The 20,497-nt window shown below is 44.8% G+C and overlaps 1 protein-coding gene across 1 annotated transcript in view; it reads left to right on the top strand.

The window, feature by feature from the left end:
* Positions 1–20,497, top strand: part of SH3BP5 (SH3 domain binding protein 5) — a 56,008-nt gene that overhangs the window by 32,911 nt on the left and 2,600 nt on the right. Inside the window, exons 4-7 of the mRNA XM_050892679.1 lie at positions 1,501–1,665; positions 9,792–9,922; positions 15,167–15,209; positions 17,194–17,413. Coding sequence (XP_050748636.1) covers positions 1,501–1,665; positions 9,792–9,922; positions 15,167–15,209; positions 17,194–17,413 — 559 coding nt within the window. The remainder of the gene's footprint in view (positions 1–1,500; positions 1,666–9,791; positions 9,923–15,166; positions 15,210–17,193; positions 17,414–20,497) is intronic.

Below are 20,497 nucleotides of genomic sequence, written 5' to 3'. Positions count from 1 at the left end.
ACCCTCTCCTGAGATAGTCTATGCCAAGGATGCACAGAGCCTCTGGGCCAGTCACAATGGGGTGTTTCTTCAGAAATTAAAAAATTTCTGATGAAGGAAAACAATGTGAAACCTGCATGTTTGAAAGCCTGAATGTTAAAATTGCTAGTCATTCAGTGATAACTATAAAAAGAGAGAACATCTAGATCTTATTAAAAAAACCAAAAACAACCAACCAACCAAAACCCAGCCAACACCAGTGATTTGTTTATGGATATTTTTTGTCTATTTGTTGTAGAGTCACCTATTTTGAACATTTAAGACTTTGTCACTGGTACTAAAGTGCAACACTGCAGACTGCTGAACTCTGTGATGACTTTTGTCACCACGGTGCTACTGAAACCTGCAGTATGACTGGCATTATTTCTGCTTTATTGGCTGCTCTCCCTTTTTGGTCTGAATAGACAAGGGCTTGCTGCTGCGTTAGGGACCCTGGAGGGCTGATGCTCAGCTGTGAAAAATGGAGGTGGCTCCAGCCTGCAAGATGGGATGTGAGCATTTTACTTGTGGACTGTTCAGAGTGGGATTTGGATATTGGGAGAGCCTTGTTAAAACCTTCAGGAGAGATGTAGGTGGTCTGTAAATGCAATGTCTTGGAGAATTTTTTTTGGTCCAGAATAAAAGAGATCACAGCTCATTGATTAGATGGCTTCTAAGCTGTGCTTCCTTTGCTGGGAAAGGTCGTATGTTGTTTTGGAGGAGTCTTTGCTCTCACAGCAAGAACCATGTAGTTCACCAGAAGACTCTGTTCTCCCCTGCTTCCATGCAGACACTTGAAAGTGCTTCCTTCAAGCTCAAACTCTGTGTTCTTTTGCGGAAAAGAAGCAGCAGTTTCCAAAGGACATAGCAGGGCCTTTATCTGTCTGTGTTTTACGTGCATTGCAAATTCCCTTGGTTACCTTCGTGTCTGTGTACTGGGGACTTGCTGCACCAGTTGTGTCCCAGCAATAGCAAAGTAGAATGTCCAAAGAATTAGCAGCCGCCTTCTCAGAAAACTTGTTTATGCTTTATAGCAATGTGAGACTTCCAAAACATTTCCTCAGCGTGATTAACGGTGCACCTGATAAAAATCCACCCTGACTAAACTCAGGGAGTGCCATTCTCAACGTGTTCTTGACATGCTACAAGTTTGCTATTGTATTTTCTTTTGTTATGTTTCTCAGTGATTAAACCTACATCATAAGGTATTTATCTCTCAGCCAGGTGCTTATTTGTAGGCCATCAGCTGTGCATTTTTTGACTATGAACATCATGAGACAATTCTTTACAAATTACCTGTTTGGGTGGGAACTTATGTCTTAGCAGTACTTACTCCAGTGAGGAAATATGTGTCACTTCCAAGTAAAAGGTTGGGAAACAGTAATGCTGGCGTGGTGTTTTTGAAGTGGGATTAGTGTGGTAGATCTTCTAAATGTGACTGTGAGGGTTCCTTTGTCTCTGATCCCAACTTCTCTTTTTTAGGCACAGCTGGAAGCTCAGAGGGCGACTCAGGATTTTCAGAGGGCCACTGAAGTGCTGCGTGCTGCAAAAGAGACCATTTCGCTTGCTGAGCAGAGGCTACTGGAAGATGACAAACGTCAGTTTGACTCTGCCTGGCAAGAGATGCTCAACCATGCTACTCAGAGGGTAATACAAACTTGCCCCAGCATCTGTTTTTTCCATATTTTGTGTTCTCCTGTGGTGTATGAGGGTTAGTTTCTGAAAGACCAAATTTTTGTATTGGTCCAGATACATGACGTGTAGGAAATGAAGCTACAGAAAATTATGAAGCCTAAGGTTAAATGATTTAGGCCTTAGGCTGCTACTGGGACAACTATAGTTCTCTGTCTGGCTGTGCTAGGAGCTAGTGGAGTAGCTCTGTAAAAAGAAAAAAATTACCATCTATGTAATAGGGATAAACAATGTCTTAAGGCATATCTGCATTTGGAGTTATGCCAGAATAATTGTATAGGGATGGCTATTCCTGAATACACGTGTTATGGAAACTCTTACTCCGGAAAAACAAGGACATGTTCCAATTTTAGTATAACCTGTTCTTAGTATGGAGTAAGTTGAACAAGGCACTTCGCTTCGGAAACGTGTGTTTGAACTTAGAATTACTCAAAAATGTGTGCTGCATTTTAAGCTTGCACACTGCTCTATGCTGAATTAACTTTCAAATTTAGACAAGGTCTTACCTCCTTTGTAAAGTCTTTTTAAATCTACAGAAGAGATGCACCGTCTAACAATGAAAGGCGGTATTCATTTTAGCAGCTGTCAAGAAGAATTTTCCTGTCATTTGCTGTGTCTCTTTTTTCCTATTTAAAAAAAAAAAGTAGAAAGGTTTTTTTTTAACATGAAGGAACCAAAAATCGAAGTTAAAAACCTCTGTTCTGTCAGAGTTCCCTTAATATGCCAGTGAAGCTGAACTTGCTATTCCAAATACGCGAGCGTGCCATACAATGTTCGTATTGTCTTGCAGTCCTCAATGCAGTAGCTCTGTTCTGTTGCAGAAGCTTCTCAGTTATAAGAAAGCCTCTATTTCAGAGTGAATTGTAAAAACCAGCTGCCTGATGAAGAAACAGGGAACAAAAAGGCTGTTGGCTGTGTGTAGGGGAGAGATGGAAAACCTGGTATATATTAAAAAAGAGAAAACAAACTCCAGGGTATTGTTTGTGTTACTGTCCCTGTTACCATTAGGTATTTGCAGATCTGGTAACCTCTGTGTGTTTCTGAAGGGAGCCCCACCTTTGCAGTGCATGTGTGCCAGGACACCAGCAGCTGTCACTTTCCTTAGTCATTATCCCTGTTCAATATGAGCAAAGTCCAGAAATGCATACACAATTTTTGATTCTCAGAATAGATAGGTGAGAAAACTGGAAGCATCTAAGGAGTTGCTTAGAGCTCCTGACTGCTAAACTGCTGAGATCTGGTGGAGAGCCATAGCAACCACTATCAGCTGCCTCTCTCTAGGTGGCATAATGAAAATTTGTGTTGGGGTGGGTGAGGAAGGAAATGCTAGCAATTTTGAGAGTTCAAATGGGTTCCTCTTTTCCTTGGATATTTCATAGGGGTCCCTGTGTGCTTCTACAACCCTTAATCCTTCCCTGGCAGTCTGCGAGAGGAGTGCACCTGAGATGGGCAAACCCAGTGATGTAGAGCAGAAGATGGCTGCTGACAGTGTTTGGTGGAGTCATGCTGGTGGTGTTGATATGTATCATCACTGAATGCAGAATATCTGCTTGTCGGAGGACTGATTCAAACCATAATGTCTCTGATGGTTACAGCTGAACAGTAATAGGAACCTTAGGTTTATTTACTGCAGTTATAAAATCTCCTAGGCACAGACTGGATTGTATAGAGCAGCTGATGGCTCCTTGAATGGAAAGCATGTTACCCAGCTCTTCCTGGTGCTTAAAATAGTCTGGGTAAGCTCAGTTCCCAGAAAGCACCTATCTGCACCTTTCCAGGGTACAGCAGATTTTGAAAGAGTTACGTGGAAGTTTGTCTTGTGATTTTCGTTGGCCATACTGGAGGTCTTAAGACTAGGGCCAGAGCCAAGAAGGGTGAAAATGCTGTTGGAAGTCCTGACTGAGCAGACCCAGCATTAGTTTGTTTAGAGTGCTTGACTGAGTTTTATAACTTCTTTAGGAGCAGAGTGAATACTTCCTTGGTTTTGGTGCATGCAATTAGTGAAGTGCTTAGTGTTCAGTGAGGTAAACAGAGTAATTGGGGTCTCGAGGAGCAGAAAACGTCATCATTCCCTACCAAGCTATGAATGGAAACAAGTTGGAGGATGAGATCTACTAGAACAAAAGTTCTCCTTGACTGCCACAGTGTTGCTGTTAACTCAGATTGTTAAATATTAATTCCATTAGAAATTGCTAATGGAAAAAACTGTTTCTGAGGGTGAAGGCTGAGGGTTAAGAAATAGAATTCCTCTGCTTCTACATATAAAATCACTCTTGGAGAAAGTTTTTGCACTCTAGTTGTTTGGATTTGCTAGCTTTTTTTTCACGTATTTATAAATGACACTTGTACTGGGCAGAGAATAATCTTGCACTGGGCCTCGTACAGCAATGAATCAAATGCAGAAAAGCACCTCTGTGCCAAATGTTAGAAGTGGGCTCCTAATTCATTTGTTTCTCTATTGATAGAAATGTCAGGCAAGAGTAAAGTGTTTTTATTTGCTATTCTTAGGCAGAGGTAGCAGGCTCTACTGTATTAATCTGAAATTTGGAACAAAACCCGAGCCCTGTAGCAGCTTGGTAGCTGACAAACAATGCAGACAGAGAGCATAAAGGAAAAGGGTAGCCAAGAGTACAAAGAAGACACTTTTTTTTTTTAATACAGGCATGTATGGAAATACTGCCAGGTTACTTTTGCACTTGACCCAATGGATGCGGACAAAAACTTGGGTTCCAGAGTATCAAACAGGAAATGTTGTTTGCAGACCCTCACTGGGAGGAAATCGAGATAAGGGTTGCATGTTGTAATTGCTTTTTGATTTCTTCATAGACCAAAAAGCTTTTAACACTATTTTTAATGTGACAGTCTAATGGGTTACTGTAAACAAGGCTTTTGTAGCCACTGATATAGAAAATCATATAATTAAACTGATGAGAAATGGGAGAGTTACTGAAATTTTGCTTATCCTGGGTGGGCTGGAAGCATAACACGTGGAAGATGTTTCCATTTGTGGAGCAGACAGGACCAGCATGAATAGGTACAGGGAGTACAGGCTGTCACTCAGCAATTTTTTCACCTTGCAGTTTGAGCTATGTTTCCAAAGGAAGCTGGGTACCTAAATAGGAGCTGGATGCCTGCCTGCCTGTGAAGATGCAACTAATCCCTGTAAATGTCGGTGCTTGAGCTATGTGTTGACCACAGCGAAGCACAGGACTGTGATGTGATCATGCAAGTCAGGCAGCTGCTTTACCCGCTTCTACTCTTAACTTGATGTGTATTTTCGGGTAAATTCCTGTGGTTTTTTTTCCTAGATGTCCGTTTCTCCACAGATCTGAGATAAGTGTAATGACACTTAGCCTGGGATTTAGTTCATCAGTTTCAGGTGTCTGGAATATTACTTTGTACGTCCCAGTTACTTGCCTAAACTTCCATTATAGTCAAAGGAGGTCTGACCAATAAGTGGATGGTGTCTGGAGAACAATTCATGTGACCAGAGGGGCAAGTCCATTGCCAGATGAATTCTCTGTTGATTATAATGGAAATGTAGTCACCTAGCTTGCATGTAGACAGGTTTGATGAGCTCTTAATCTGCCTGGAGAAGAAAAGTACTGTTCACTGTTAGCCATTTGCTTACCAGGTTTTTGGTAACTGCAGTTTGTGTTCAAAATTTGGAGAAAATGTTTTTGGGAAGTGGAAGTGTGTTGCCTGTCTGCTAGTACCTTGAATTATAATGCTGCAGTTTGGGGTGCAGAGAGCAGGGCTATAAAAGAGCCAAAGGATGGAGAATTTTGGAGGGATGAAGGAGAGAGAGATTCACATTTATACTCCTGTTGAAAATCATTCATAAATGTGTACAAAAGGAAAGTGCTGACAGATGCGTTACCTCAAGTCTGAGACAAATTGGAGCAGAAAGGAAGACCCTTCATGAATTTCAAGAGAAATTGCTGATTTCTAATTGCTGATGCAATCTGCAATCTTAAAAAGGTTCTGCTTTTACAGTCTTTCCTGAGATATGTTCAGTTCATAAATTCTGGCAGGGAGAAGAAATGTTTTGGCTCTTGATCATGAGACATTTTAAAAAGCAAGGGATGAGGGGAGAGTGCAGAGGGAGGAGGCATGCTCCCTCTTGGTTTAATTTGGCTTGTGAAGCTCCCTTTGATATTACACCATGAAGTACCATCTGTCAGCATAAAATGCGTGGGTGCTTTCATGATGTGGAGAGAAGAGATACTTCCTGCAGATAGAAATACTTGGAGAAAAAGGGGAGAAAAAGAAAAGTCTGTGAAAGAAACAACAAAAATATCCACATCCTTCCCTGCCCTGATTGCTCTATTACTTCACTCTGGAAATGCAGGGGTTAAATGCAATCCCTTGTCTTGTTGATTCTGTCCTCCTGGTTTACTGATCTTGCATTCTCTCTTACCTCTTTTATTTCTAATTCTTCCCCTAGAAGAGCCATCAATTTAATTTTTTGAGAAAGAAACAGTTGTCCAGAGTAATTCTCTGGCTTAGATGGTCAGCTTTGCTTAATTTCGCTGATAAATTTTTCTTTTGCATCTGTTGTTATTACTGAAATTTTGCCTGGAGTCCATCTTTGACTTTAGATCATGCAAATCTTTTGAGGGGAACAAAGCTACTTGTACAGACTTACTCACTAAAAATATATATTCTATGCTGACCTTCCTTTCCCAGACATCTGGGTTGGAAATAGAGGGTAGGGAAGGAGAGAAGAGGAATTGATTGATACCTGTGTTGGGTTTTTTTGATTGTTTTGTTTTCCAGTAGTTGTATCTTGTAGCCTGTGCTACCTGAGAGAATGAGTTCTGCCTGGAATAGGTGATCTAGTAATTAAGGACAGGTGTGGGCTACAGAAATGTCCAGTGAATGTGTGGGCATCCTAGAAGTTCACCCACCCTGGATGTTTTTGTGCAAGAGTACGTCCCCTGCTTGCCCCAAGGGTATGAATGGCAGGTACGATGTAAGGAGGAGAGGTATGTCTTGAGCAGTCTTAATTTGAAGAGGTGTCGTCCTCACTTTTATCTCTGCCTTTTTCTAAGTGATGCTGTTGCATCTGTGATGGCTTAGGAGCATCAACAAGGCAAGGCTGGTGGTAGAAGCACAGTGACTTTTATTAGACAAAACAGCATATTAGGTAACTGACCAAAACCTTATTTAAAAGTCCATATAAGACTGCTTTTTCCCCAACCGTATTATTATGCCTCATAAAAAATACTTCTTTCCCACACAAGCCTTGTTGGTTGTCTTCTAAGACCTTTTTAAAAGGTGAGGGGTTTCCCTAGCTGGTCTTACATTGAACCTCCCGGATGTAGAGGTGGCAGCACAGTTTGCAGTCTGTTTCTGTCCACCTGCCCTGATGGACAGCTTCTCTGTTTAAAGCCCGTTTGGCTTTTGTGGAGGGGTGGATGATCTTTTTGTTTCTTCCTGTCTGAATGAAATGCTTAAATGCATCTTGGCAGGTGATGGATCTCCAGAGATACTTCACAATCTTCCAGGTATTGTCCTCAGCCTTGGGCGTGCACCTTGAGCCGCTGTCCTGGGGGAAGGGGACAGGCTGTCTCTGGCCTCTCCGCAGACTTGTATGGGTAATGTGAGTGCGATGACCGAATGCCCGTAGGAAAACAGCGGAGTGAGGGGAGATGGTTTTTCTTACATCACTGATTTCTCAAAAGGATGAAGTATGCAACCTTTTTTTTTTTTTTTTTTTCTTTCTGGAAAGGATAATGAACGTGGGTATATATGGCTGGCAGCAAATTCCATATTTTGTTAGATATTTTGAGGTGTTTACGATCTGTCATCCTCAAATCCCAGTTCTGCAGGGTTCAGCATTTCTGTGATGTTTGATATGAAAGATGTGAAAAATCAACATGATACTGGACACCTAACCTGCTTGACGACCCTGATGCTGGTAGTACTTATCATGTGGTTCTTCCCAGATATCAAAGTTGATGCTAATTTTGCCCAAAGAATGGATGCGAGGGATTGACATTTAATTGAGCATTGGCAAATTCCAGCCGCTCCGTTATTTTGTAGCTTCCAGCATTTTAAAATTGCAGCTTCCTTGCCACACTACGAAGAAGGTGAACCAGCTTCTGTGCAGTCTTCAGAGACTGCATTTTAATTTAAGACACTTCCATGCTAAAACCAGCCTTGTCTGACATATTTCACTAGGGAAAGTCATCGCATCAACCTAGCTTTCAAACAGTTGTTCAAGATAAGAGGCTGCAGCTTGTTTACAGGATGCCGGAGAGAGCCTGTTATGAATCTGATAGTTTTTGTTTTTGTTTTTTTTTTTTTTTTTTGACCTTTCTTCGAAAGTGGATGCCTTGTATATAAAATAGTTGAAGGGTGTTGGAGATGAGTATGTTTTATATCTAATAAAAATAGCCTTTGGAAACGTTTCTTTCTCATAGTTTAAAGTTCTGTCTCATAGTTTAAAGTTCTGAAGCAACTTCTTTGTTTAATAGTAAGTGGTGTGTGCAGCTGAGCAAAACGTGGCCTCCAGTTGTGGCAGCAAGAGCTTCTAGTTGATGCTGATGCAGTTCAGCTTTGGCACGTAGCAGTTTCACGCTTTCATTTAGGCATCAGAAAGGACAACACAACAGTTTTCCTGAGAGGAGCAGCACTCCAAGCAAGTCAAAGTTGACCATGCTCTTTTCCCTGTTCAGTTCAGCCTGAGGGCTAGGACACTTTGAAGAAATTAGAGCTTTGTGGGTGAGGTTATTTAAAATCAAGATATCTTGAATATTCTCTCTCTCTGGATCTGAGAGCTCAGATGCACGTTCTGGTGGTGGGAGCCAGTTGGAGCAAATTTGCTTGAAGTTGTGGAGTAGCTGGTTTCACAGCTGACTGGAGAAAATCCAGCCCTGCCATTTTTTGTATGGATACCTTCATAGCTGCAAGACAGGGAGCCTGACAACTGCCTGCTTTCTCCTCATTGCCAGACCAATGGAGAGGTGTCACCACTTTTCTTCCTTTAAACAAATCGGTTACCTCCCTGTCTGGATCTTGACTGCCAGTGCATTAAAGAAAACAAATGTTCTGACTTACACCTCTGACATCTCAAATTTGCACAATAAAAGTACCCTGGATAGAATTACTGGCAATGCCTGACTGTGGGATACCAGCAGAGCAGCTAATGGAGGGACATTTACTTTTCCTGTTGCTTTTGTAGACTCCTACTTGCTGCAAAATGCTACAGCAGTGAGCGTTTGTTTATAAAGCTTTGAAGAAATGATTGCTTGAAGAATTTGCTAGCTTGCGTGCAGGGCTGCAGCCCAACTGGCTGGGGGAGGCCTGAGCTGGCTGTGGAGAGCGGCCGACGTGCTGGGCCTGGGACTGCTGTGCGTTAAGCATGTGCCTGCACGGATAGTGGGCTGGTCATCAGCATAGCTTCCCCTGTCTGCATGATAGGAGTGTCAGCTCAGGGCTCAAACCTCTGTGCATTTTCAGTGTTGAAACCATGATTTGAGGCTGGTCAACTGTTCTAAGAGAAAAGCCTGCTTCCTGCCCTTCTGCAAAAGGGCCATCATTGGACACGCTGTTTTCTGGTGACTGGTGATTCAAGCTGCACTACATTTCAGTCTTCCCACCGCTGTGTCTGGTTTTCGGCCTTTTCCAGAGGGTGGGACTGCAGCCGGGGGCTGAGCAGCCTGCCAGCTCCCTGCTGGGAAAGGCAGGCTCCTGTGAGTGAAGCAGGAGGGGACAGAAATAACGCTGTTAAATGTAACTGGGTGACTTCTGCTAGCACTGCTCCGCTCCTGAATATCTAACTGGGTTAAAAAACGGATGATCCCAAAATTTGAGGCTCTTCTGAACTTCCCGTAAGAGATATTATGCAAGAAGCTGCAACACCTCTGTCGTAATTAACACAGTGTTTGCAAATCTGACATACTGCTGCTCCTTTCAGGAAAGACTTTTAAGTAGGTTCATTGAAAGTAATTCTTTCTATACCCTCACTTTCCTGACATGAGCTGATTGGAGAGATTATGAAGATGCTGTTAATTAAAATAATAAGAAATGGATCATTGTGTCTTGCCACTCAACCTGTATTTTCCCTCTTGAAGGTCATGGAGGCGGAACAGACCAAAACGAGAAGTGAGTTGGTTCACAAGGAGACTGCAGCCAAATACAATGCTGCCATGGGGAGGATGAAACAGCTGGAGAAGAAGCTGAAAAGAGCCATCAATAAATCAAAGTACGTTTTGAGACGAGTTTAGTGGTGAAGTCTGTTTGTGGGAGATACCGATTCTGTGGGTTTTTTTAAACTTGTGAAAGTGTGTTGCCCTTTGTACCTCTCCCTTTGGGCTCCTGTCTGCATGTGACAGCCTTGCAGCACAACTGGTACTGGTATTAGTCCTTGCATTTGTTGTCCTTCCAAGTGTCTTTTGAAGCACCTGACTTGATAGACAGGCGAACTAAATGGGATAAGAAACCTTTTCTGGGCATATTCTTAGTCTTGTTCTAGTGCATTGAACCCTTTGGTGGCGTGTGGCGTGGTTTAACCCCAGCCAGCAATGAAGCACCACACAGCCGCCTCCCCCTCCCTTCTCCCAGTGGGACGGGGAGGAGGATCGGAAAAAAAGGTAAAACTTGTGGGTTGAGATAAGAACAGTTTAATAACTGAAGTAAAATAAAATGTGATACTAACTAAGAATAATGAAAATATAATGATAATTGTAATGAAAAGAAATATAACAAAAAAAGAGAGAAATAAAACCCAAGAAAAGACAAGGGATGCACAATGCAATTGCTCACCACCCACTGACCAATGCCTGAGCAGCGATCCACCCCTCCCGGCCAACTCCCCCCAGTTTATATACTGGGTGTGACCTTCCATGGTATGGAGTATCCCTTTGGCTAGTTCAGGTCAGCTGCCCCGGCTATGCTCCCTCCCAGCTTCTTGTACGCCTGCTTGCTGGCAGAGCATGGGAAACTGAAAAATCCTTGCCTTAAGATAAGCGCTACTTAGCAACAACTAAAACATCAGTGTGTTATCAACATCATTCTCACCCTAAATCCAAACCCCAGCACTGTACCAGCTACTAGGAAGAAAATGAACTCTCTCCCAGCTGAAACCAAGACGGTGTGTGACTTGAGAAACAGCCTCATGGGATTCACATAGATGCTGCCTACAGAACCACAGAGCTCTGTGTGTGGATGTTTTGCAGCTTAGGATTGTTTGCAGTTTAATTCTTATTTTTAGTTAGGAGAGCAACGAAGCAAGTGACAGAAACCTGAAAGGTGCGAGACTGCATCAGAGTAGCATGCTGTACATCGGACTTATTTACTTCCTAATGCTGCCATAGCAAAGCTGCGTGAGAGCTGTTCTTAGGGAAGGAGACGCACTTCAGAGAGCATAGCTAAGCAGCAAGCATCATTAATGAATGTATCTGCATTTGATGTGCAGTTTTGCTCTGTTGTGGAGAAGTGAAACAGCTTTTGCTCAGAACTTGTTTAAAATTTTGGCCCCGTTTACAACCATTTCTTAATACTCTATATTTCAAAGTTGTTTTCTTTGTATTTCCAGACTGTAGCTTGTCTAAACAATCTGCTTGCTGTATTTAGTTTTTAATCCCTCCATCTAAAAATGACTTTTTGGTGAAATTGGTCAGCTAAAAATCTATTTTGATTGGTGTTTGCTCAATTCAAGAAAGGATTAGCACTTCTCAAGGAAGATTCAAGCATGTTTGCTAAAACAGTGTAGCAGCGTGGCTTTGTAGAATGAGCTGCATGCTGTTTGTCTAGCACTGCACAAGGGCTGTGGAAAAACATAGTCAGATCACTAAATGACAGATTCCTCTGGAGAAGAGCAATATCTGAGAAGTGGTTTGGCTGCTAGGAGTTCCTTCCTTACAGTAAGATTTCAAACAAAGACCCTGATAAATTGTCAGTGGGGTCCTACATACCTTTTTATAACAATGATGGTGCTGTGCTGATCCTGATGCCCCAACTGTCTCTCGTGTGATTTGCCTTCTGAGTCTTCATTTCCTTGCTGAAACTACCCTTGTAGGAGTGTTGTCATTCTCCTCAGGACAAGCTGGTTTTCACTTGTGTGTAGAAGGATCCCAACGTACTCCTTTTTGTCTCGCAGCAGGGCTGACTGCAGCATAAGCCACCTAGGTAGGGTGTTTTGGAGATCCTCTAATAAGGGGTGTGCAGAAATGCCAATTATTCTAACCTAGTATTAAAGTGGAAGATGTCTAATGGCACGAACAGGCTTATCGTGGATGTATTTGAAGTCATACTATGTAGGGATGTTGAAAAGGTCAGCTGTCTCTCAGCATTGCAATTTTCACGTAAAGGAAAATTGAAAGGGAGCTGAAAACATCAGTGCTGTCAAGTGGCTACATAAAACTGGGAAATGAAGCTGCTGAATTTGCAGCTGCTCGTATTGTAGGGTGTAACTGGCTACTAGCCGCTTTTCGGGAAGGATTTAACACCAGCAAACTGCTCTGCCCTTCTCCCTGGGTGGTGCAGGAGGCTTGGCTGTAACGCCTGGGCCTTTCAGGCCCATGTTGTCCATTCTCTTTCTCCATACACTCATGGGTAGACATGCTGAATGAGTTGCTCTTTTCCATGCAAAAAATGATTTGCATTTGCACCTCAATTCAGTCTGGATTAAGATGCCTAAAGCATCACTATTTGAAAGTAAGACTGGGATAGCCTGGAGGAAAGTCATTTAGATGATTTGCTGTTGATGAGTGGATGATTACTGGATTGTTTTGTTTTGGCTTTGCTTTTAATTTTGTTTCTGGGTGCTTACTTGCTTGTAAGCTATGAATGTGCATAGGGCTGCATGTTCTTAACAGTCACCAGATCTTCTGGCTCAGTGCCTCTGAGCTGTACGATAATGAACTCGCCTGTGTTAGCTGGTTTTTGGAAGTCACTTTCTGCTCTGGTGACTTGGGCAAAGTGCCTTTCACTCTTCCTGTCATCTACTTAAAAAGCACTTTGCTTGACTATGCAATGTCATGGACTTAGACAACTGATGATGTAGGACGCCGATTGCATCAGTGAAAGATGCGCCAGCCTTGCTGTGTCATGGACCAGGTTTCAATAGTTACAGGGTTGTGGATGTAAGAGAATGAAGTGACCCGAGGAGATGCGAGTCCCTACCCTGCCAGTGCATTGCTTTCTGCTAGCATCAGATGCCCGGCTGTGTGTTAGTGATGAGTGAGGAGGAGTGCTTACATTTGAGCTCCTCCACATCAGGCTGTTGGTATCCTTGTCCTGGCTTAGGTGGCATCTTTCTTGTCTGTTACCTGTAAACTTGCCTGCTCATACGTGCATGTATATGTATTTGTGTATACACACACACGTATATACACACATACATGCATATATATATTTTTTTTTTTACACCACACAAACACACACATGCTTGTTTGCTGATAGAAAGGGGACTTTTCCTCCAGGCTTGTGGAAGCTGATGGGAGGTTAGGATTCAAGCCTGGTCCCTCCCAGTGGCACCAGGGTGTCGTGGTTTAACCCCAGTCAGCAGCCAAGCACCACACAGCCACTCCCTCGCTCCCCCGCCCTGTGGGATGGGGAGGAGAATCGGGAAAGAAGGTAAAACTCGTGGGTTGAGATAAGAACAGTTTAATAACTAAAGTAAAATATAATACTAACAATAATAATAATGAAATAATAATAATAGTAGTAATGAAAAGGAATATAACAAAAAAGGGGGGGGGGGAACCCAGTGATGCACAATGCAGTTGCTCACCACCCGCTGACCAATGCCAGAGCCGCGATCCGCCCCTCCTGGCCAACTCCCCCCTGTTTATATACTGGGCATGATGTTCCATGGTATGGAATACCCCTTTGGCTAGTTGGGGTCAGCTGTCCCGGCTATGCTCCCTCCCAGCTTCTTGCACACCTGCTTGCTGGCAGAGCATGGGAAACTGAAAAGTCCTTGGCTTAAGATAAGCGCTACTTAGCAACAACTAAAACATCGGAGTGTTATCCACATCATTCTCACACTAGATCCAAAACACAGCACTGTACCAGCTACTAAGAAGAGAGTTAACTCTGTCCCAGCTGAAACCAGGACACAGGGTAAGAAAGGGAGAGAATCAGGTCATTTGAGGTGAGTGGGTTTCACTGTTTTCCATGCACATGTTTCCCTGCAACACCATTTTGTCAGTGTCTCTGCCCTCCCATTGCTTTGGGGTATGGCTGCAGGAGTCCTTTAACTGTTGGATCCAGACTCCCAGCTGCGATGTTTTACCATGCTTGGCAGGTCCATCTGTGTAGACTTTGGCAGGATTATGTCCCAGCGAGGGAAGACAGAGGTGCAGTTTGACTGGATCAGTGTCACTGGAAACATCGCAGACTTGGCTGTGTGCTCCTAGTGGCGGCAGTGGGGTTGATTAAAAACATAGAAGCTGTGAAATAACCTAGTCTCAGGGAAATGCGACTTGATTATTTTGTGTATGACTGTGTAGTGAATTCAACCCTTCAAAGCATATAGGATCAGAAAGCCACAGTTTTACACTCCTGAGTTCTGGTGCACAGTCCAAAATGCAGCAGCAGTAGGACTGACAGCTCGGAAGAGGCTTGCTCTCAGGGTAGAAATATGACAAGGGTAGTTAACATTCTATTTCATATAAAAACATATCTGATTGTTCATCTCTCTCATACTTCCCAGGAGAGCTTCTGAGAGGTGAGGAGGTTTAGTGAGCCCTGCTAAAAATCAGGGCTTTTTTTGCTGCCCAGTGTTACATTGGATGATACTGGCTTGTGGGCTTCAAAACTTGGAAGCTGGAATGCGTTTTCTGGGCTTTGTACTGTACCTCTTGTGCCCCTGTCCTCCTGCAACCTTCTAAGCAAGTTTTGTTGTTCATAGTGAGAAATGGACCAGGTGTGACACTGTCTTCTGTGTCCGGGCAAACTGTTGGAGAGCAGTGCAGTGGGACGGAAATGCCTGGTGGGCCACTGGTGGGAAGTGCTGGGCCCTTGGATGTGGTGCTCTGACTTCCCTTCATCCTCTCTCCTTCACTGAAAAACCTAAGAACTGCCTCTCCACCCCCACATCTGAACATGGGGGAGTCTAAGGTTCACCTTCTGTGGGGAATTTACATGTGCTGCGGGCTCTAGAATTAGATGGATACAGAGAGGATGCCTACATCTGAAGCTGGACATTGCCTTTAAATATCTTGCAGAATCTAGGCCTGAAGGAATTATGCTGTCAACTCCAAAAACTGGAATTTTGCAATTTGTATTTAGGTCAAAAGACCCATGAGAAATGGATATATTAGAGGGGAAAAGAGAGACATTGAGAGCACACGTAGGTGTTCTATCATCTAGATAGTAGTCTCTCGGGATTACAGTGAAACACAAAATAGCTATGTTAATGCTATGAAGAGAGCAACTCCCACTCCAGTACTCTGCATTCAGTCCCAGTGGTTGTAAACAATTGTTCTTTGTTTTTCCACAGACCTTATTTTGAACTCAAGGCAAAGTACTACGTCCAACTAGAGGTACGTATGAAATTCAGATCCATCTGAAACTCTTTACTGCTTATGGTAAATACTGAAATTACATCTAAAGTGCTCCGACAACTGTGTTGTGTTTCTGTACAAAACCAATTCAATTCAAACCCTCTTGAGCAATTTGCTAAGCACATTTTAAAGATAAAAGACTAAGAGAGGCTTTGTTTCCTCGTGTGAAATAAGTGTTCGAACCCTGCTGCTCACTGCCAGAACCGAACAAATACCATTTGACTGTCTCTGCTTCTTGTAGTTGGAAGTCTCTGGGGTTTGGTGTTTTGTTTGGTTTTTTTTCCCCCTGTGTTTTATGCATCAGACTGTTTAACTGTGCTTGGGGTGCTCTTTTCTGTTCACTGGTTGGGTGAACTAACAGAACAAGTATCCTGCTTGTAGTACTCAAACATCACACAGATGTGAATTTCTGATTTTGGGTTTGGCAGAAGTGGGATGTCAAGCCCTTGGCCTTGTGGCTGGATAGGCTGCCAGGGCTTTTTTTGGCATCTCTGCACTGCACTCTGTGTGGTGCAATGATGTCTAGCCAGCGCTTGGGCACAGTGCATGCCTTGCAGGGCACAGTGGCCCCGGGGTGGGCATGGCAGTTGTGCATGGGATGGTAATCGCTGCTATTACAGCCCTTAGTCTTGGAGCTGCCAGGAGTGGGAGAGCAAAGTCGCACTAAAAATTCAAATGCAAGATTTGCTCTCTTTCTATTTGAGTGACTTTTGCTGCATGTGGCCCCCAAAAACTGGGAGCCTGGCTCCTCTGAGTTGAAGGGTAATGGCTGGTGGCTGGTGCTGTAGGTGTGTGGGATGTGCACAGGGTCGAAGTGGAGCACATTGCCTTGCACTGTTGGTCATGGGTGCAGGAAGGCTCCAGCGGGGTGCTAAGTCAGCAGGGGCCTAGCTAGAAGCAGATTCCCATTCCTTGCCTGGGATGGCAAGGTATGTCCCACACCTTCTTTGTGAGCCCTTCCCTGGGCTGCCTGAGATGCAACAGCTCTTTATAAGCCGCAGAGACTGTGGCGTGCACCTTTTCCTTGCCAGGATCCAGGCTTGGGCTGCCCCCTGCTCCTCTGTCTTGCCTGCCTGCGCAGCTGTGGTCGGCAGCTGCTGGATGGAGCCAAACCCTCGCCCATCCTGGGCTGGGTGCCAGCCCAATAATCCCTTCTGGCTATAGGCATCTTTTGAGGAATCTCCTTTTCTCCATGGGCAAAGACCCACTGTTCGGGGGCCTGTTGCTTCGCCATGACAGCTGCTTGGTGCATTCCTGAAGAAGAGTGGTTGTGTAAAATTTAACATAAAAGACAGCACAGATTTGCTTTTAATGTACAATATAAAACAGAGTTGAGACAGCTATAGATACCCAATCAGTGTTTTACCTTTGGGGAATGGGGTGTACAGCACAGATTTGCCCTTGCTGTAGAGTGGGGTTTGTGTCTGGGGATACAGAAACTGCTCTATTACAGCTGTCAGGGTTAGAGGCTTGGTGCTTTCTGGTCTGCAGGTTTAGTGACCAAGAAGTGATGGGTTTGGTGCTCAGAGGAGAGTGAGGCTTAGCCCCTTTAGGGACGACCCACAGCCATGCTGTGCCCTGCAGGCAGGGGCTGCCAGCAAACCCTTAGGGATGGCTGTGGGATAAGCAGTGACGCACTGTTGAGAGCTGCACTCATGTTAACGAGAGATCCTGCATGTTAATGGAGGGACCCCTGCTCTGTCTTAGTCGGGGGCTATTACCACGCTCCAGAGGCAGTCCCAGCCCTTGGCTCCTGTGGTTTCCCTTGCTGCTGTCTCCTGTACAAGTCCCACTGCTTGCACTGGGGTGCTCTTGAATTACAAACTCTCCCATCACCTAGATACCAACCCTGGTTTATGCTAGCTTGCCTGTGCAGAGCCAAGTCAGGTGGACCTGTAATGAGAAACGCATACTGTGCGTCGTTCATAATGAAAGCACATCTAACACCTGTCTTCCTTGTTAGCAACTCAAGAAAACGGTGGATGACCTGCAGGCAAAACTGGCCCTGGCAAAGGGAGAGTATAAGACTGCCTTGAAAAACCTGGAGATGATCTCAGATGAGATCCACGAGAGGAGACGGTCCACTGCCATGGGGCCCCGAGGATGTGGCGTGGGCGCTGAAGGGAGCAATACTTCTGTGGAAGACCTGTCAGCAAGTAAACCGGAGTCAGACACCATCTCCAGTGAGTACAGAGTGCTCCCGTGCCTGTGAATGTCCCATGGGCATCATAAGAAGTGCTGAGATGAAGGTTGCTCTGTGTATTCTGCAGCTTGAAATTTGCTGGCTGTTGCAGGACTGTGGCTAACTTATTACGCTTCTTGTAATTACAGGAGTTTATTGTATTCTTTAATAGCCAGTTTTCAAGGGGAAGGGATATGAGTTGAAGTGCATCAGCTGTTCCCTTAGCGTTGCTGCTGGGTTTTGTACAGTGTGGTATGAAAGGAACAAAATTAACGCACTTCAAAGCATGCTCCTAATTTTTAAGCCAGTGATGCTGCTGTCAGTGACTTGCCTGGGGTGGTCGCAGGCTGTTGTAGATCATTCGGTCAGGCTGCTGAGGCAGCAGCGCTGTTTGGAAACAGACCTTTTGGATCAAGCGCTTGTCTTGCAGTCCTGGGCCCACGGCAGAGGGACTAAAGTTGCAGCTACAGTAGTACAGAAAGGCGTGACGCTCGCACAGAAGGGGTGTAAGGATAAGCTCCTTTGCACTGTAGGATCTTTTGCCAATATGTGATTTCAGCAGAGCATGTGTGCTGTGAACAAGGGAAGCGAAGTAAGCAGCGATATGCTAATGCAGTGTACTGAGGCTCTGTATGAGAGGCGTTTCTCTTGGGTGACAGCAGCAACCACTGAGCAAGCTCTAAGCCTAGGTAACCTCTGCTTTCTGGTGGCACATGGGGAGCTTGGGCTGCAAAGACTGGAAGGGTCTGTTGTACTGTGAGTGTGCTTTTCTCCTGGCTCTGGGTGAAAGTGGATAGATGGACACTGCATGTGGCCCGCTTTTTCCTCCCTCCTGGACACTTTCTCCCCTTCTTGATACAGAAAGTCTTTTTTTGCTGCCCAGTCCCACAAATCCCAGTTTAATCTGTATTTCAGCTCCATTTCTGTAGGGAAAAGTCTCTAGGTCAGGATTGCAGGCTGAATGTGCAGTGCCCTCGTGCGTACCAGCGCCGAGGCCCTGTAGGTCCGCGGTACAGCCCGGCTGTGCTGTGGGAGCTGGGAGGCAGCCCTGGGCTGGCCTCAGTCCTCTGCAGTGGCAGGAGTTTTTGCACGATGTGCTGGAGCTCCCTCACTCGGTACTGTGCAGCTGGGACCTGAGTTGCCACAGCAAGTGAGTGCGGTGTCTGGGCCCGCTGATGCAGTGGGGTTTTGGTATGGCTGCATATCTTCTGACTCCCTAAAGTCCCAAGGTTGAGCCTTTCTGAGTTAAGCAGGGATTACCTCTTTGGATACCCAGAAGTCCCCCCCTCCTTGCGCAGAAGGCCTCCCAAGAGCCTTAGGTATAACTGTGTTGAAGGTTTTCTTGTGCTGAAGGAGTTCAGGGGCCTAGTATGTAGGGGCAGAAAGAGCCAGGAAGGTTAATTCAGAGCAACCACTTGCTGGCCCTCCTGGCCGCTGCTGAGGCTGCAGGCAAGGACGGGCTTATCGCTCTCTTTGAATTGCACAGTCTGACATATGTGGAAGGACTCCAGGCTGTGTCTAGTGCTAGCGGAGAACTGGGTTACAACAGGGCAGGACTAGCAGCCTGCCAGACATAATAACCAAAACAGCCTCGACAGGTTAAGCTCTCATGCGTTGTAGCATGCGGGGGGGTTCTGCCAAGGCTCTTTTACATCTTGATTTCTGTCTGCTGGAGTTGAATAGAACACCTCATCATCAGCAAGAGTTTTTTTGGCCCTAGCAGAAGCTCCTGTGTGGTATGGTAGGTTTAGATTGTGATAAATAAGCTACAGTTTAAGTTGTGTGTGTTGTAGACTGGCTGGTGTCAGCGCTTCTCGCCAAGTAGAGGACTCCTGTAATTGGAAACATCTTTTTTGCCCAACCATTTTTTGCTTTCACCCCCTGCAAAGTTATCTGTATTGCTCACCAAATATTGATAAAACACAACATGTGAGAAGAAAGGCCACTCTGCAGTCTTGGATTTGACATCCTTAAAAACAAAACAACAAAACCCAAACCACAACAAACTGTCTCTGGGCACAGGCTGCCCCGGAGGGGGCTCAGGAAGGTGGATAATGCTGTTACCCATTTTATGGTTGAAGCCTTTTCGGGCAGTTCTGCAATGTGTAAGTACAGTTCTGCAGTCTGCAAATACAGCAGAATGAGGCTGAACATCTCTGAAGTAACCATGACGGTAGCCGCCTCCATTTGCACCCTTCGTGTCCGAGTGGTGCACATGAGCCCCAGGCTGCTGAGGTAACAGAAGAACTGCTTTGAAACTTCTCCTTTGAGCTGTTTCGTTAATGCTGCTGCTTTGCTCCTGCTGTTCTTTCAAGCCTGTTCTGAGCCTCTCTGACAATAGCAGGAATCGCAAGGAGGCGTAATTGAAGATAACCTCAGATCATTGTAAATGTCTTGCTGTTCGTGGGACTTCTTCAGACCAGTGTGATTCCAGCACACACTTTTGTTGTGCAGAGGCTGATGCACGTAAAAAACCTTCTGATCCCAGTGGGACTGCTTGTGTGCAGAAGTCTTTGGTTCATAGGTCCCCATCTCGCAATGAGCTGAGAATGAAAAATGCTGAATTTTAGCAAAATCTACACCCTCTGTGTTCCACAAAATGGAACCTTTATTAATGGATTCCTCCTCCTGTTGCTAACAAAGAGCCTGCAGCTTAATCTAGCCAGACAGTCTGGAGTTGGTTTGCTTTAATTAGAATTCAGATCTGAGCAAACATGAGGAGGGAAAATGATATATGTGGGTGGGGCTTTTTTTAATTTGGTGTTGCTTGGTGATCCTCATCCAAAAAGAGATCTTGGTAGTTCATGCTGGATTTCAGCTGTGAAAGTGGGAAAGTAAGGTGGAAGCAATCTGCCTTCTAATTAGTGCCTTAAATGACCAGGAGTCTGTGCTCGGATCAAGATGCTGCTGGCGAAGGCGGGCACAGGGGACTAGGCCCTGGCCTAAGTTACGTACTGAAGTCAAGTGATCAAGGCCAGCTGGGAAGGGGGCAGCAGGAACAGTAAAAATCCAAGAGCATCTTGGCATGAGGAGGAGTAGCTACTGTAGAGCTGGTCTTGCAGGGCATGGCTGGCGGGTGCGCTGT

Source organism: Gymnogyps californianus, chromosome 2 (genome assembly GCF_018139145.2).
Source record: "Gymnogyps californianus isolate 813 chromosome 2, ASM1813914v2, whole genome shotgun sequence".
NCBI classification, from domain to species: domain Eukaryota; kingdom Metazoa; phylum Chordata; class Aves; order Accipitriformes; family Cathartidae; genus Gymnogyps; species Gymnogyps californianus.
Note: the sequence above shows the minus strand (reverse complement) of the source record. Positions and strands in the feature narration are given on the sequence as shown.